At 42.9% G+C, this 17,284-nt stretch overlaps 1 protein-coding gene across 1 annotated transcript in view; it reads right to left on the bottom strand.

Annotated features, from left to right (window-relative positions):
- Window positions 1-17,284, bottom strand: part of ADCY8 (adenylate cyclase 8) — a 225,289-nt gene that overhangs the window by 121,583 nt on the left and 86,422 nt on the right. Inside the window, exon 5 of the mRNA XM_061122792.1 lies at window positions 5,860-5,987. Within this exon, the coding sequence (XP_060978775.1) occupies window positions 5,860-5,987 (128 nt within the window). The remainder of the gene's footprint in view (window positions 1-5,859; window positions 5,988-17,284) is intronic.

Here is a 17,284-nt window from a genome sequence, read left to right as displayed (position 1 = left end):
GGATCTGCCCAACCCAGGGATCGAACTCAGATCTCCCACATTGCAGGCAGATTCTTTACCGTCTGAGCCACCAGGGAAGCCTAGAACCCTGTCCAAATGCTTAGAGTATTATCAATCGACAAGGGAAGTTTACTATAATGATAAAATTTGATTTAAACTTCTAGGTCACATACTGTGTCTTGAGGGTCTCTTGGGGTCTCAGCTTTAGAGGATTATAACCCTTTCCTATTTCACTACTGCTCTATTTAAGGTCTTTACTCCTCTTTCTTGTACTGTTATAAAAATATCTCCCAACCAGTTTCCTTCCCCTGGGCCTCTGTTTTCTCTCATCCAGAGTCAACTGGAGAGACTTACCCATCTCCATGGTTACCCTCCTCAAGCCCAGATCGGAACATGACACTTCCCCACTTCAAGTGTCAGAGACTTCCCATCGCCTGAGGGATAAAACCTGATGTATCTCAAAAGGTCACCAACTATCTGTGCACTAACTCCACAGACTGAATTTAGAATTATAGTGACCATGAAGCCTGCTTCAAATCCTTCACACACACACATACATATGCACCAACATACCCATGAACACACATGTATAGACACATAGGTGCACATATACTCATGCACATCCACATATCTCACAAAGACACACACACACCATACGTATACACATACATACACATACACATATATACACGCCACATATACATACATAGCACACATGTACATATATACAATACATACGAAAGAAAGTGAAGTTGCTTAGTATTGTCCAACTCTTTGCAACTCCATGGACTGTAGCCTACCAGGCTCCTCCGTCCATGGAATTTTCCAGTTAAGAGTACTGGAGTGGGTTGCATACATAAGCATATATACACATATATACACACACACACACACATGTGGTTTCTGCCATTCTTAACTACTAGGGTAACCTTCTTCACAGACTTGTGTTTTTTTAAAGGTACTTAAAAAAAATTTATTTGGCTGCACTGGGTCTTAGTGTTGCCACCCAGGCTTAGCTCCCCAAGGCATGTGGTATCTTCCCGGACCAGGGATCAAACCCACATCCCATGAGTGCAAGGTGGATTCTTTACCACTGGGCCACCAGGGAAGACCCATGACTTTGTTTTTAGGAAAAAAACTTTGGATTTCAGTGAAAAGGACCACTGTGGAGATACATAGATGGGGAAACCGTTCTCTTATGCTTTTACTTCTGACAGTCTTGACTCTGTTTCCTTGGGAAGCCTTCTGGTGTTCTGAGTAGCATGCTTATCCCAGCTTTCCAGATTCCAGCTCTCTGTTCCCACTAGTGTGTGATGGAAGGAGAATCCCTATAACATATTTGGAGTGATCGGTGAATAAAGGCCCAGTGCCATTTTGAGCGTTGGTTTGCCATTTGTGCAGGAGTTATAAATCTCACCCAAACAGGGACACGACTGAAGCTGCTGGGGTTGGATGCCATCTCACAATCAGAGCACCAGCCCCTCACTGTCAGTCTGTACTCTGGGGACTGGTGTTGGGATTCTGACTCCTTGAGGAAATGCCAAAAAGGGGGACAAAGAAACCCTGACAAGGCGGGGGGCAGTACCTCAGTAGGGATCCATCTCTAATGACAAATATACAGGGTGGCCATCAAGCCTGGGGATACCAGTCAATAAATGGCTTATTGACATTACAACATATGCAAGTAATGTTAAGTATGGTTCCAGACTTGATGGCTTCTTTGGAGTTTTCCACTTGGAACAAGTGCCTTTGGGGCTGAATACAAAGTTGCAATGTGTCTAAGTGATGGTTGGTTAAGATTTTTGACTTTTTGGTAAAGCTACAGAACTGGAATTTTCTTCTCCACCCACGGAGGTGCAAATATTGTCTGCTGGTCATTCCTCAGAGTGCAATACTTGACAGTAGGAGTGGAAACTCTACAAGTCTGAGCCAATTGCAACTAAGGTTTGCCTAATTCTAGAGCTCATATTTTATTTCTCTGCACCATGCTTTGTTGGTAACCGGAAGAATGCATGCTGGACCTCAAGTCACCCACATTATAATCAAGGAGTTGTTTGAGTATTAATAGACTCTGACTCATGCAGTTAAAAAACATCCTCCTGAACTGTCTTGTTCTAAAGGAAGTAAAAGCTGTACTTAATAAACTAACAAGAGAAAGTCCTTGAATCACTTCAGCCCTCCAAATCTCAGTGTCCTCCCACTCCAAAGCTTCAGAAAGGACACTTTAGATTGGTTAAAATGGTCAGGAGGGATAAGATCCTCTCCAGAAGATAAATGGTAATGTTCTGAGACTCTTAAAGCATTTTGACAATCAATGTTCATTTCTTCTGCAATGTCATCTCTGCAGCATATCTTCTACTCAAGTTCAAGTTAGAAACTCCTATAAGTCTGTGAATGAATGGATAAAGAGAATATTCTTTCTTTCTTTTTTTCCTTCCTTCTCCCTCCCTTCTTTCCTTTCATCACTCATTTCTTTCTCCCTTTCTCTCTCTCTCTCCACACACAGAAACAGACACACAGAAACACTGGAATATTATTCAGGTTTAAAAATGAAGAAAATCTTGCCATTTGCAATAACCTGGATGAATGTGGAGGGCATTATACTCAGTGAAATAAGCCAGAAAGAGAAAGACAAGTACACTTATATGTGGACTGTTTTTTTAAAAAAAGCTGTACCAATAGACCCAGAGTAGAGAGGTGGTTGTCAGGAGTTAGCGAAGAGGTAGAGAACAGGGTAAATGTTGGCCAAAGGGTAAAAATACTCATTATAAGACGAATAGGTTGTGAGGTTTTAATGTAAATGTGATGACTATAGTTAACATTAATTATTGTATATTTGAAATTCACTGAGTAGGTCTTAAGCATTCTCATAAAAAGATTACTATGTGAAGTGATGGATGTGTTCATTAACTTGATTGTGATCATCATTTAAAAATGTTTAAGTAGGGTCTTCCCTGGTGCTCCCGTAGTTGAGAGTCTGCTTGCCAGTGCAAGGTACATGGGTTAGATCCTTGGTTTGGGAATCAAGATCCCACATGCCGTGGAGCAACTTGCCTGCGTGCCACGACTACTGTAGCTTGCGTGCTCTACAGCCCATCCTCATCAACAGGACAAGCCACCAAAGTGAGAAGCCAGTGCACAAAAACCAGAGAAAGCCTGTGCGCAGCAGTGAAGAGCCCACGAGCCTCAACAAAGGCTCAATGGCTCTTAATTTTATTGATCAATTTAATCTTAACACAAATTTAAAGGAAGAGAGAAAGTCAGTGGAAGGTTTTGCTACTTACACTTGATTTTGATAAGTCATAAACTTGCAGAGGCCTCAGAGCTGATCTAATCCAACTTCCTCATTTCATAGACAACCAATCCAAGGAACGTCTCTAATGGGCAGCCACAGACAAGAGAGGGACCCTGGAGAGACCCGTTCATCACTGTATTTCCGGGACTTAGCACAGAATCTGACACATGGTAGAACCGAACAAATTATTTGTTGACTGACCTACTGATTGACTGACAGTTCACAGACCTCATCAGATGCACAGCTGGTATGAGACATTGGGTCTTCTGGGTTTCGGGCCCATTGCCTCCTTGAAACCAGTCAACATATTATCACAATTCAACCTAGTTTTCAGGGCAAGACTCTCAAGCATCTGGATTAACAGCTGAGAAGCATCTGTAGCCTTTCCCATCTACGAAAGGCTGATCAAAGGGAACCCTGGTGGGAAGTGGTGGACTCCTTTCTCTATGGTCCCTCTTTGAAGAAACATCTGTATCTCTGTAGAAGAGGAGGTAATAGCAAAGTGGACATCTCCAGTCTCTTTCCATCAGCCTACCTGGTCTTAGGGATTGTGATGGTGGGGTTTTTCATTACATATGCATGTGTGCTAAATCACTTCAGTTGTGTCCAACTCTTTGTGACCCTTTGGATTATAGACCACCAGGCTCCTCTGTCCATGGGATTATTCAGGTAAGAGTACTGGAGTGGGCTGCCATTTCCTCCTCCAGGGGATCTTCTCCATCTGGGATCAACCTGCATCTCCTACACTGGCAGGCAGATTCCTTACTACTGAGCTACCAGGGAAGCCCTCTCATCGTACACCTCATGGCAAAGCACCTCACTGCTTTGACCAGGCCCTGGTCATGGTTGGTTCCAGAGGTGGGACCCTGAAGGCCTGCCCAGGGGGCACACCTGCCCACCCAGAGTGTGATGTCAGTCTCAGTCTTGAAATGACCAGGGTTGCTTCAGTGGGACAGGATCGTATTTAGGAAAAGTGCTTCTATGCCCTCATCTTAATTAGGGGACTTCCCAGCCTTTTCCAATGTCAATAGACTTCTGCCTGAAACCTGAATAAAGTCAGGGATCTGTCAGCAGGTAGCAAGGCCAGGCACATGGTGTTGGTCACAGCCAGCTTCTATTATAATAGAGAGGGAGCCTCCAACTCCTGCCTGTACCCGGACTGGTCTCGGGAACCAGCAGACAAGCTGAGCCTACAGTGGAGGGTGTGCATGGGGGTGCGGGTTGCTGTCTTTGCTGACTTTAACCCAGACTAACACTCCCAAACATCACACGTGCAACAGGTAGACCATATGATGAAGGTGTGTGTTCACAGGGAGTGTCTTCCAGTCTGTTTTCAACACTACTCTTCTTCTCTTAGAAGACAAGGCACAAGCCATGGAGATTTCTGCCTGTGAGTCCTCTCTTTGCTGCCTTTGCTGTGGTTGTGGGAGGATGTGATGCTTGGAGGATCTGCAAACATTTTGGAACCTTGAAGGGAGCTTTGACAACACTGAGGTTTTATCCCACAGCCACAGACAGCCTAGTTCTAAAGTCCTTGACCTCAATAACTTATCCCCCTTTGATTAAATCTCTATTTGTCAGATATACTGACCAAAGCCAAGAGCACTTGTCACACACCCATGAAGACGAAGACACCCTTGGCTGCCCTTCCTGTTGACCTTAGGATAAAATTAAAGTGAAAGTTACTCAGTCGTGTCTGACTCTTTGTCAATTCTCCAGGCCACAATACCGGTGTGGGTAGCCGGTCCCTTCTACAAGGGATCTTCCCAACCCAGGGATCGAACCTGAGTCTTCAGCATTGCAGGCGAGTTCCTCACCAGCTGAACAACCAGAGAAGCCCAACAATACTGGATCTTCCCCACCCAGGAATGGAACCGGGTTCTCTTGCATTGCAGGCAGATTCTTTACCAGCTGAGCTACTGAGACCCCTTAACATGATTGAGAAGGCCCTGCAGGTTCTGGCTGGTCCCAGGGTGAAGCCTGCCTGTCACCACATTCCAGCCGAGACCTCACCAACTGCCATGGCACCACATCCCAAATTCTGCACACGGCCATCTATCCTCCAAGCTCTCCATTCCACCTCCAGAATCTAATGTCTTACTTTTCAGGTAACAGCTTAGACATCTGTACGCTGGAAAGTCTTCTCCAGCACCCCAGATTGCACAAACTGTTGGTTTTCTATCACCCCAACCACGCTGGTTTGATTCATCTCAGAGCGTACTGTACTGTGTTGAAATTGTCTATGTATTATCTCTCCCACTGCACTGTCATCTTCCTGAAGGTAAGCACGACATTCATCATGTTCCTTGCTGTATCCCCAGAAGAACATTGGTTATACAAATTTGTTGAACAAATAATGAAAAGGAAGTATATTTAGAATAGAATGAAACTAGCAGATTTATTGGCTTTACGGGAGAACTAATGGGCATAAATCTTCATGAAATAAGTCAAAGAACTCCACCTTGCAACATACACAGTTGACCGTAAAGGATAGATAGGGTACTTTTGGTCTTTTCCATCAAGCCCACCAAAGGCCCGGGATTAGGAAGAAGATCCCAAGTTACCTGATGGTTTTGATCATGCTGAGGCCCATTTCAACGCAGCAGTGGGCATGGTCCTGCCGGGGCTCAGGAAGTCCTGAAACGCAGTAGTAGCAGTCCCCCAGAATTTTAATACGAAGGCAATGATGCTCCTGAAAAGCATAATGTGGGAAAGGATTGAGTCAGCAGATAGGTAAGTGCTTCTGAAAGGCTTGGGAAAGAGGGAAGCTGGGTCAAGAGGTCTGCACCTTCGAATCAAGGGCTCCTACTTTTGAAAAGCTGCTATCATCTTCCCAGGAAATTAGGGGATGTTTGAAGGTATCAGGGGCAGAATGGAGTCGTGGAAAAACAGTGGATTCTGAGCCTGACAGATACACAGTCATATCCTGGCTCTAATCTCAATACCTACTGTATGGGTGGACCTGGCAGAGTGGGCATTCAACATGGGTATTCAGTGTTCCCCTACGAGTCCTGCTCCTACTACACATTTCTTTTCAGGACATGTCCTTGGACTGGTAGTTTTTGTTGTTGTTGTTGTTGCTAGCTCAAAACAAGCACTTAAATATATAAATCACTTAAAGATACCAGCCTTTTCGGCCCTATATAAAGTCCTTTCCCAACTAGGGTACTGGCACCTTAATAAGAGGGACTGACTATGTCTAATACATACTTCCATTCATTTATTAATTCATATGCTTGTTGACTGATAAAAACATCAGTTGAGCACCTATCTATCGTAAGGTAACTATTGTCCCTGACACAAAGGTGATTAATAATGGCCCCTAGTATGCACCATGAACTTCCCTGGTGGCTCAGTGGTAAAGACTCTGCCTGCCAAAGCAGGAAACTTGGGTTTGATCCCTGGGTCAGGAAGATCCCCTGGAGGAGGGTATGGCAACCCACTCCAGTATTCTTGCCTGGAGAATCCCATAGACAGAGGAGCCTGGTGGGCTACAGTCCATGGGGTCGCAAAGAGTTAGACATGACTTAGCAACTAAAGAACAACAATATGCATCATATATTAAATGGAATGAATCTCACGACAACCTTGAGGTAGGTACAGTTTTTATCCTCATCATTTCACCAGTGAGAAGCAGGACACAGCTGTTTGGTGGACTCACATTCTTGAAGATATGATTCTTACAAAGTTTCAAAGAACAACAGGCATCTAGGAAACCATGCATCTTTTCATACTGAACTGGAATAGGCTGGATTTTGCAGATTTTAGAGGACAGAGAACTTGGGACAATATAGCATTGGGGCAAAGAGTGTTGGCAGAGGAACTCCACTGTAGCAGGTCAAATCCTAGACCCCCACCTCATCTTTACTGTGTAAAGATCTTTAGGTAAATTACTTAACCTCTGAGCCTCTGTTGCCTCATCTATAAAAAGAGGCTAAGTCTAGGACCTCAGGGATGTCCCTGGTCATCACATGGTTGAAACTCTGCACTTCCAATGCAAGGGGCATGGACTCAATTCCTGGTTAGGGATCTAAGATTCCATAGGCCATGTGGTCAAAAAGTTTAAAAACAAATAAAATAAAATTAGGTCTTTAAGAAAAAAAAAAAAAGAATAGGACCTCACTGTGTGATTGTAAAGATGAAGGAAGATGATGTGTGTGAAGGTTTAGTATAAGGTCAAGCAGATGGGGCACTAAAAATATTGCCTGTCTCTGTGATGGGGACTTGGACTCCTGTCCTAGTTCTTCCACATCTCTATCTGTGACCACAGCAGAGTCCCTCTAGATCTCCTTGGGCTAGATGCCTGGGACTCAATGACCTGTGAGGTGTTCTCTAGATTTGAAGCCCTAGGAGCCAATGAGTCTAGGGCTTTGTGGGTGAGCAGCTCTCCTTGGGAAACCAGAGTCCAAGGGCAGGAGGAGGGGAACTGCAGACACCAAGGGGCCTGCTGAGATGCCAGGAGCACACTGATGCCCTGGTACTGCAGGCTCTAAAGCACCATGCTGGCTTCCTAAGCGGAAGAGCGGTTGAGACATCATGTTTGGGTAACGAGTGAAATCACTCTCCCAATAAGAAAAACAAATACCAGACAGGGAAAAGAGAACCAGAACTGGTTCTGGTGTTTCCCTGTCTGCACCAGATCTCCAGGGTCTTGCCAACCTTCCCAAACAGGAACAGATGCGATCTTCAGAATGCTGATAGCATGCACAGCATCCCATGGTTATTTTTAGGAGCATGTAGTTTCTAATCTATTGGCGGCCTCAGTGCCACTAATTTTGCAAGACAACAAAAAGGGAAACTCAAGACTTTTGCTTGTTTCTTCTAACACACTTGAGACTGTGATGGCCAGAATGGAACTAGACAGACCTAGCCCACTGGTTCTGACAGTTTCTAGATTTGTGTAGTCCATGGGACAGTTATATACATATATATAAAACAACCAGTGGGCCCAAGGGACTGCACCAAGGTTCAATTTTGTGCTTTGCCAAGGAAGTATGAAAAATGTCCATCGACATACAAAAATAACAACCCAACTATCCCACTATTCCCATCACTTTATAAAAGAAAAGGCATTTTTAACCCACTTCACTCTGTATAATAGGTTCTAGGTTCATCCATCTCATCAGAACTAACTCAAATGCATTCATTTTTATGGCTGAGTAATATCCCATTATGTATATGTACCACAACTCTTTTATCCATTCATCTGTCGATGGACATCCAGGTTGCTTCCATGTTCCAGCTATTGTAAATAGTGCTGTCGATGGACATCTAGGTTGCTTCCATGTTCCAGCTATTGTAAATAGTGCATTGAACAATGGGATGCACGCATCTTTTTCAACCCTGGTTTCCTTGGGGTATATGCCTGGGAGTGGGATTGCTGGGTCATATGGTGGTTTTATTCCTAGTTTTTTAAGGAATCTCCATGCTGTCTTCCATAGTGGCTGTATCAATTTACATTCCCACCAATAGTACAAGAGTGTTCCCTTTTCTCTACACCCTCTCCAGCATTTATTGTTTGTAGACTTTTTGATGATGGCCATTCTGACTGGTGTCAGGTGATATCTCATTGTGGTTTTGATTTTCATTTCTCTAGTCATGAGTGATGTTGAGCATCTATTCATGTTTTCTAGCCATCTGTATGTCTTTTTGGAGAAATGTCTGTTTAGGTCTTTTTCCCACTTTTTGACTGGGTTGTTTGTTTTTCTAGCATTGAGTTGTATGAGCTGTTTGTATAATTTGGAAATTAATCCTTTGTCTGTTGTTTAAATTGCTATTATTTTCTCCCTTTCTGAGGGTTGTCTTTTCACCTTGCTTATAGTTTCCTTCGTTGTGCAAAAGCTTTTAAGTTTAATCAGGTCCCACTTGTTTACTTTTGTTTTTATTTCCATTACTCTAGGAGGTGGGTCATAGAGGATCTTGCTATGAAGTGAGTCAGAAAGAGAAAGATAAATATCGTATCCTAATGCACATATATGGAATATAGAGAAATGGTACTGAAGAATTAATTTACAGGGCAGCAATGGAGAAAGGGACATAGAGAATAGACTTATGGACATGGGGAGAGGGGAGGAGAGGGTGAGATGTAAGGAAAGACCTGGAAACTTACATTACCATATGTAAAATAGACAGCCAAGGAGAATTTGCTGTCTGGCTCAGGAAACAGGGGCTCTGTATCAGCCTAGAGGGGTGGGATGGGGAGGGAGACGGGAGGGAGGTTCAAAAGGAGGGGATATATATGTACCGATGGCTGATTCATGTTGAGGTTTGACAGAAAACAACAAAATTCTGTAAAGCAATTATCCTTCAATAAATAAATAAATTAAAATAAATAAATAAATAAAACTGTGAAGGTCATCGTAAAGAAGGAATGAGAAGCTGTCATATCTTCAAGGAGTCTAAAGGAGACATGAGAACTAAATATAGTATCCTGGTTTAAAACTAAGGCAATTTGAATGAAAAATGGACTGTCGTTAATAGTAATCTATCAAAATTTGATCATTAATCTCAATGAGTGTATCATACTAGTGTAAGATTTTCATAATTTTCACAATTTTCATAATTGCATGTAGGACATATTGGAAATCTGTACTATTTCACAGTTTTTTTCTATAAAGATAAAACTGTTTTAAAATAAAAACTACATTCAGCTTTTTTAAGGAAAAAAAAGGAAAAGGCATTTTTAACACAGAAAAAGTAAAAGGATACATGCTTGGAATAAAGAAAAGTTTTTGGCACTAAATGAAATTAATGATAAAAACTCACTGTAATTCTGTATATGTATTACAGATGTGTAGATACACATGCAATTACTGTACATATATATACTGTATATATTGAGATATATATATGTTGTATACATATAGACATGCACACTACAGAAATATGAATTTTCATATACATATATATATGTGTGTGTGTGTATATATGTGTGTGTGTATATATATGTGTGTGTATATATATATGTGTGTGTGTGTATATATATGTATCTCATAGTGGCCACATGTTAAAATTTGTTTGCAAAGGAGCAAATCCCTTGCTCTTATTTTGAGGAGCACACTGGGGCTGGGAGGCAGTGACCGGTGACATCAGTCGGGCACCCTTCATGTGCAAATGGTCTTTGGGCAGAGCTGGCAGTGACTCAGGCCACTGGTGACCTGGTGCAGTGGAGACATCTTCCCCCCTGTTGACCATGGGAGGAGGGAGGGGAAGGGTGGAGCAGGGAACACTTTGGTCTAAAAATCAGACCTCCATTCTAGTCAAATTTACTAGCTGTCTGACCTTCAATAAGTCACTGAAGCTACCGATATGCAGGTTTCAATTTGCCGTACATGACTCCAGTCAAAATGATCCGCTTGTCCTTAACAAATAATAAAGCAAGCATGGCCGTCGGCTAGCAATGACAATGATAGCTAGCATCTGAAAACAGTCTTCTCCACATTCGACACCACACCTTCTCTTTTCTCCTCTGAGTATCACAACAGCCTTGAACACAGCAGAGCGTGTTTTTAGATATGAAAACTGTGCCACAGGGCAGCTGGCTAAAAATAATGATATGGACTATAAATGATATTCAACAGCCCCAAATTAGTGATTTTTCCATGAAGACAGAGGTGAAAGAATTTTGGAAAAACTTAGGGAAAGGGAGTTGTATTTATTGAGCACATACTACATGCCAGGCTATGTGGTGAAGGCATCACATTGACCTTGTCTAGTCTTTATGACCACATTTGAGTCACATGTCACTTCACAGATGGCTTACGGAAATGAAGGTCATCCAGCAAGTCAGAGGCAGAGTGGAATTCACAGCATCTCTGTTTGACTTTGGGGCTCCATGCTCTCTTTAGAAAAATACAGAAATTGCGGCAGAGTCTAGAATGTTAGATTTCCTGACAAAATGTGATTTGGAAGGAGACACGTGAAACAGTTTATTACCTTTTGGAGCAGACAGAGAACAATGTGGTGAAGATATTTGAAGGGTCCACTTTCCTTCTAAACAAAAGGTGAAGCTGACAGCTTCTTGAAAAATTGTGGTCCCCAAATAAATACCATTTGTGTATGTATATATGACTCAGACAGTAAAGAATCCGCCTACAATGCAAAGATCTGCATTCAATCCCTGGGTAGGGAAGATCCCCTGGAGAAGGAAATGGCAACCTACTCTAATATTCTTGCCTGGAAAACCCCATGGACAGAGGAGCCTGGAGGGCTACAGTCCCTGAGGTCACAGAGTCAGACACGACTAAGTGAGTAACCCTCTCACATAAATATAATAATAATTTGTGTATGTATATATAAATATAAATAAGGAGATAGGGACAGGGAGGCCTAGAGTGCTGCAGTCCACGGGGTCACATAAAATGAGACACAAGTTAGCAATTGAACAACACCATATAAATATAAATACAAATATGAAAGGGCCTGTCTTCTCATCTGTCAAGTTCTGTCAATTTGCAGACACATTCTTCTGATCAATTCCTGTGAGCTGTCAGACGATCTGACAGTAATATTCAAGCAACTTCTTTTTTTTTTTTTTTTTTTACCAGAAACTGCTTTGAAAAATTCACATTAAAAAAGCCAGGTTCCTTTGAAAAAAGATACAGAAAAAGAAAAATAAAGTCAGGTGAGGGTCTTGTAAATTTTACTCAGTTAGTCCTAATATAATCCTTTTCTTCTCACCTTAATGGCTTTGATATGATAAAAGTCTTGGGGAAAAATCCAGAGAATTTAGGAAACCATATATGTACTATTGAGGAGACACAGGTACCAAATTATCAAATGTGGTTATATTATCGGGGAGGGGTAAGAGAATGAAGAAAGCTGAGCGCCGAAAAATTGATGCTTTTGAATTGTGATGTTGGAGAAGACTCTTGAGAGTCCCTTGGACTGCAAGGAGGTCCAACCAGTCCATCCTAAAGGAAATCAGTCCTGGGTGTTCATTGGAAGGACTGATGCTGAAGCTGAAACTCCAGTATTTTAGCCACCTCATGCAAAGAGTTGACTCACTGGAAAAAGCCCTGATGCTGGGAGGGATTTGGGGCAGGAGGAGAAGGGGACGGCAGAGGATGAGACGGTTGAATGGCATCACCAACTCGATGGACATGGGTTTGAGTAAACTCTGGGAGTTGGTGATGGACAGGGAGGCCTGGCATGCTGTGATTCATGGGGTCGCAAAGAGTTGGACACGACTGAGCGACTGAACTGAACTGAACTGAAGATTATAGGGTTGCATACTTTCTATATGGTCTCTTTTTTAAAAAGTTAAAAAATTTTTTGGCCACATTGCACAGCATATGGGATCTTAGTTCCCTAACCAGGGATTGAACCTATGCCCCCTGCATTGGAAGCAGGGAGTCCTAACCACTGGACCATGAGGGGTTCCATGTGTTGTCTCTATCTTTGATGTTTGAATTTACATAATGGACAAGTAGGGCTTTAGTAATCAGAAAAAAAAAAACACAAAACATGAAAAGGAAAAAGACTCTCAGAATAAGAACATTAGTGCCATGAATGCACTTTAAAAAGTTATATTAGAAATCATGGCAATTTTTATGGTACTTTATCTAACTGCAACTATACAAATTAACACATGAATATACTGCCCCAGTAAAAATAAAGCTGTAGATAAGTCTACTTGAGTACTCTCTCCCCCTCAGACACACCACACGCTAGAAACCTGGTCCCCTTTCCCCTCTTGAGAGACTGCTGTGCATTTATACACACATTTCTATATTTCTATGTATGCACTATTTTTCATGCTCTTTAGCTACAAATTGATCAATTTTGTTGTTCAGTTGCTTAGTCATGTCCAACTCTTTTAGACCCCATGGAGTGCAGCACGCCAGGACTCCCTGTCCTTCTCTATCTCCTGGACTTTCCTCAGATTCATGTCCATTGAGTTAGTGATGCTGTCTAACCATCTCATCCTCTGCCGCCTCCTTCTCCTTTTGCCTTCAATCTTTCCCAACATCAGGGTCTTTTCCAATGAGTCAGCTCTTCACATCATGTTCATGAGGCTCTTTGCATCACTGTTCATGGGGTTCTCACAGCAAGAATACTGGGGTGGTTTGCCATTCCCTCCTCCAGTGGACCATGTTTTGTCAGAACTCTTAACTATGACTCATCCATCTTGGGTGGTCCTGCATGGCATGGCTCATAGCTTCATTGAGTTACGCAAGGCCCTTCACCATGACAAAGCTGTGATCCATGGAGAGGAAACTGATCATACCATGTTTATAGATCTAAGATGTGTTTTTTCACGCAAAAACTTGTCTTGAAATTTCATGTTTGGTACAGAAATGGCTATCTCATTCTTTAAAATCTATTGATAAGCTTTCCATAGTGTTGGAATAGTTTCTTTTTTTAAGATATTATTTTTGATGTGGACCATTTTTAACATCTTTATTCAATTAATTACAATACTGCTTTTGTTGTTTATGTCCTGGTTTTTTGGCCCTGAGGTATATGGGATGTTAGTTCCCCTCATCAGGGATCAAATCCATGCCCCCTGCATTGGAGCGTGAAGTCTTAACCACTGGACCACCAGGGAAATCCCAGAATTGTTTCTTGCAACAATAATTTAGGTTGCTTCCCATTTTGTCAGGAATCTGAAAGAAGGTTTAAGATGTAATGATGTTGCTTTAAATTTACAGTTTTAAAGTCTTGATAATAGCATACATATTATTCCTAATTTGGAAGGGAGAGGGGTAGTTATGAACTATTTTTTTTTTTTAAAGGTCGAAGATCAAAAGTTACTAGAGTTTGCTAAGGGCACCAGAAAGAGTCAAAAACATTCTGCTTTGAGTAGCCTGAACCACAAAGGCACTGAGGAACTCAGTCACATTAAGAGGATCTTTAATAGAAAGCTTTGAAGTTTTGGCCTGTATCTTAATGATGCAGTGGATAAATGGGCAGCTGCAGTAGACGGTATTTACACGGGAAGTGGGTTCTGTCAGTTGTACGACATAAAACAGCAAAGAATTATGGGCACAGCCGGGAGAGGTCATCATAAAGCCACAGAATTTTGATACTAAAAGATACGAGAAAAGGCAAGTCTAATCTGCTTGTACACAGAAGCAAAATCTGTGACCCACTTGGTTAAGTGATTTGCCCGAGGTTGGGAGGCAAAAGCATTTCAAGCAGGTTTTCGCATTCCAAGGTGAGCTGAATTGTTTCCACTGGCAGGATTTCTCAAGCTTTTTCACGGAAGTCCCCTAGAGTAGAAGATACTGATGCCCCTGGGGTAGCGGGGTGGGTGAAAATGGGGTAGGGGTAGAGTGGGAATTATGGAGTACTTCTGGGTGTGCTGAGGACTTATTTTGAGCCAGACTTTGTGCTGTTTCATTTATCCTTCACTACTATTCTGATAGGAAACTGAGACTCAGAGAGACGATTTGTAGTTAATTGAAGTCCAGCCCATAGCTGTCCATAGCTCATCCAGTAGTCACAAACGGATGTGAGAGTTGTACCGTAAAGAAAGCTGAGCGCTGAAGAATTGATGCTTTTGAATTTTGGTGCTGGAGAAGACTCTTGAGAGTCCCTTGGACTGCAAAGAGATCAAACCAGTCCATCCTAAAAGAGATCAACCCTGAATATTCATTGGAAGGACAGATGCTGAAGCTGAAGCACTAATACTCTGGGTACCTGATGCAAAGAGCCAACTCATTGGAAAAGACCCTGATGCTGGGAAAGATTGCAGGCAGGAGGAGAAGGGGATGACAGAGGATGAGATGGTTAAATTGCATCACTAACTCAATGGACATGAATTTGAGCAAACTCTGGGAGATAGTGGAGGACAGAGGAGCCTGGCGGGCTACAGAGGGTTGGACATGACTGAGCACTATTCTGATAGGAAACTGAGGTTCAGGCAGGGAATGTGCAACTGAAGTTAACTGAAGTCCAGCCCACAGCCAAAGTCCTAGAAACCTAACTTTCAGAGTCGTCCAGTGTGAATAACAATAAATCTCTGACATCTCGCTCCATTCCTAAAATGCCTGGGGCATTGCTCGGTGGTCAGAAGCCAGCACCTGGCCTCAGGTGGCCTGAATCACAGATGCACCACCTACCAGGGGTTCCGGGCAGATTATTTGACTTCTCTGAGTCTCGGTCACTTGTTCTACAAAATGGGAACAAGAAAAAAACTTCCCTTATAGATTTTTTATAAGAACTGCCTAACTGTAAGTTAGGTAATCCAGGGCAAATACACCGGGTAACACAGAATGTACACTAGGCAGTTGATGAATGTTTAATGTGATCGAAATTAATCATCTTACTCCATTGTCTATCTGCGTTTATTTTGATATTTATTTTTTAAAAATCTTTCAATATGACTCAAGCTCCAGAAGGACTACAGCTTCTTGCAGCCCAGGGACTCGCTGGGCTGTGCACGGCCACCTCACCTCTCCCTGACCAAGTACAGTGTGAAAGTGAAGTCTGTAATGTCCGATTCTCTACAACCCCACGGACTGTAGCCCACCAAGATCCTCTGTCCATGGGATTCTCCAGGCAGGAATACTGGAGTGGGTTAGGCATTCCTTTCTCCAGTGGATCTTCCCCACCCAGGGACTGAAACTGGGTCTCCTGCACTGCTTGCAGATTTTTTTTACCATTTGAGCCACAAGGGAAGCCCCAGTGCACAGTGTAGCCAGGGTAAAAAGCCAGAGCTACAAGGTCAAGTCCACATTCCTTAAATGTTGCACTGTGCCCTCCAGACTTGTGTCTGCTCTCCTTTTTAAGCTCACTCCTCACTGCAGTCTCCCATGCCCTTTATGCTTCAGCAATCTTGAGCTCCTTATAGCTCCCCAAACAAGCAGCACACTTCCGCATTTTCACACTTGCCTGCCTTTGCATCGCGGCTCAGCCTGGAAGGTGCTTTGTTATCTAATCTGATGCTGGCAAAGCTCCTGCTCTTCCTCAGACCCCGTCTGCATATGGCCTCTTCTCCTGATGCTGCTCAACCACCCCCCTCCTCACCCCAAGCACTGACCGTCCCTTTCTTTGTCCACCAGGACTTCTGTGCCCACTGTCTGCATCACACTGTCCTGCAAAGTTGGCAGACTTGTTTCTCCTTTAGCAGAGTCTGAGGGCAGGGGCTGATTCTGTCTTGCCACTGCCTCACATGGTTCCTGGCACATAGTAGGTACACAGGCAGTGTTGACTGAACAACTTGGATTGCATCTTTCATAGCAATCCTTTATCTGGGTCAATGGGGATTACTGTGACACCAGAAACTGACCTTGATCATATCGCTCAGCTCTCTTTGGAGGGCCATTTTTGTTCTTCTCAGCACCTCTGGGCAAAAATATTTAGAAACAGAATATAAAGTAGAAGAACTATGTGCAACTGGCACCAACCATCCTTGAAGCAGCGATAAAAAGCAATGGTATACATCCTTCCCTACCTTCAAATTTCTGGCCCTTCAGGTTAATCTGACCCTTCTCCTGGGAGGAGACCTGTTTCCACCTCTTCTTCTGCTCCTGTCAGCCTCCTACTTAATAGCTGTCCAGTAGCTGCAGGTTACAATGCAAGGTCCTTGGCCAGTCCTTGCTTATTTTCTAGCCTTCCCTCTACCCCTTTCAGCAATGCTAAATGTCTTCTGGTTCTTCACACACACAGCATCTTTATTTTTGTTCTGTCCTCTGCATACATTGACCTTTCCTGTGTTCTTTACCTCCTAATTGGTGTACAATTTTTATATAATAAAATTTACCATTTTGATAAATGTGTACAATCACGCTCACATACAGAACAACCAGATCACTCCACAAATCACCTCACCCTACGCTTCTGTGCATAGAATGACCCTATGCTTCTGTGCATGGGACAACAGAGGATGAGATGGTTGGATGGTATCACCGACTCAATGGACGTGAGTTTGAGCAAACTCCAGGAGTTGGTGATGGACAAGGAAGCCTGGCGTGCTGCAGTCCACGGGGTCGCAAAAAGTCAGACACGACTGAGCAACCAATCCATCCACTCCCTCCATCCCTT

The sequence above is a fragment of the Dama dama genome, chromosome 21 (assembly GCF_033118175.1).
Source record: "Dama dama isolate Ldn47 chromosome 21, ASM3311817v1, whole genome shotgun sequence".
NCBI lineage: Eukaryota > Metazoa > Chordata > Mammalia > Artiodactyla > Cervidae > Dama > Dama dama.
This window is presented reverse-complemented; position numbering and strand designations above follow the sequence as displayed.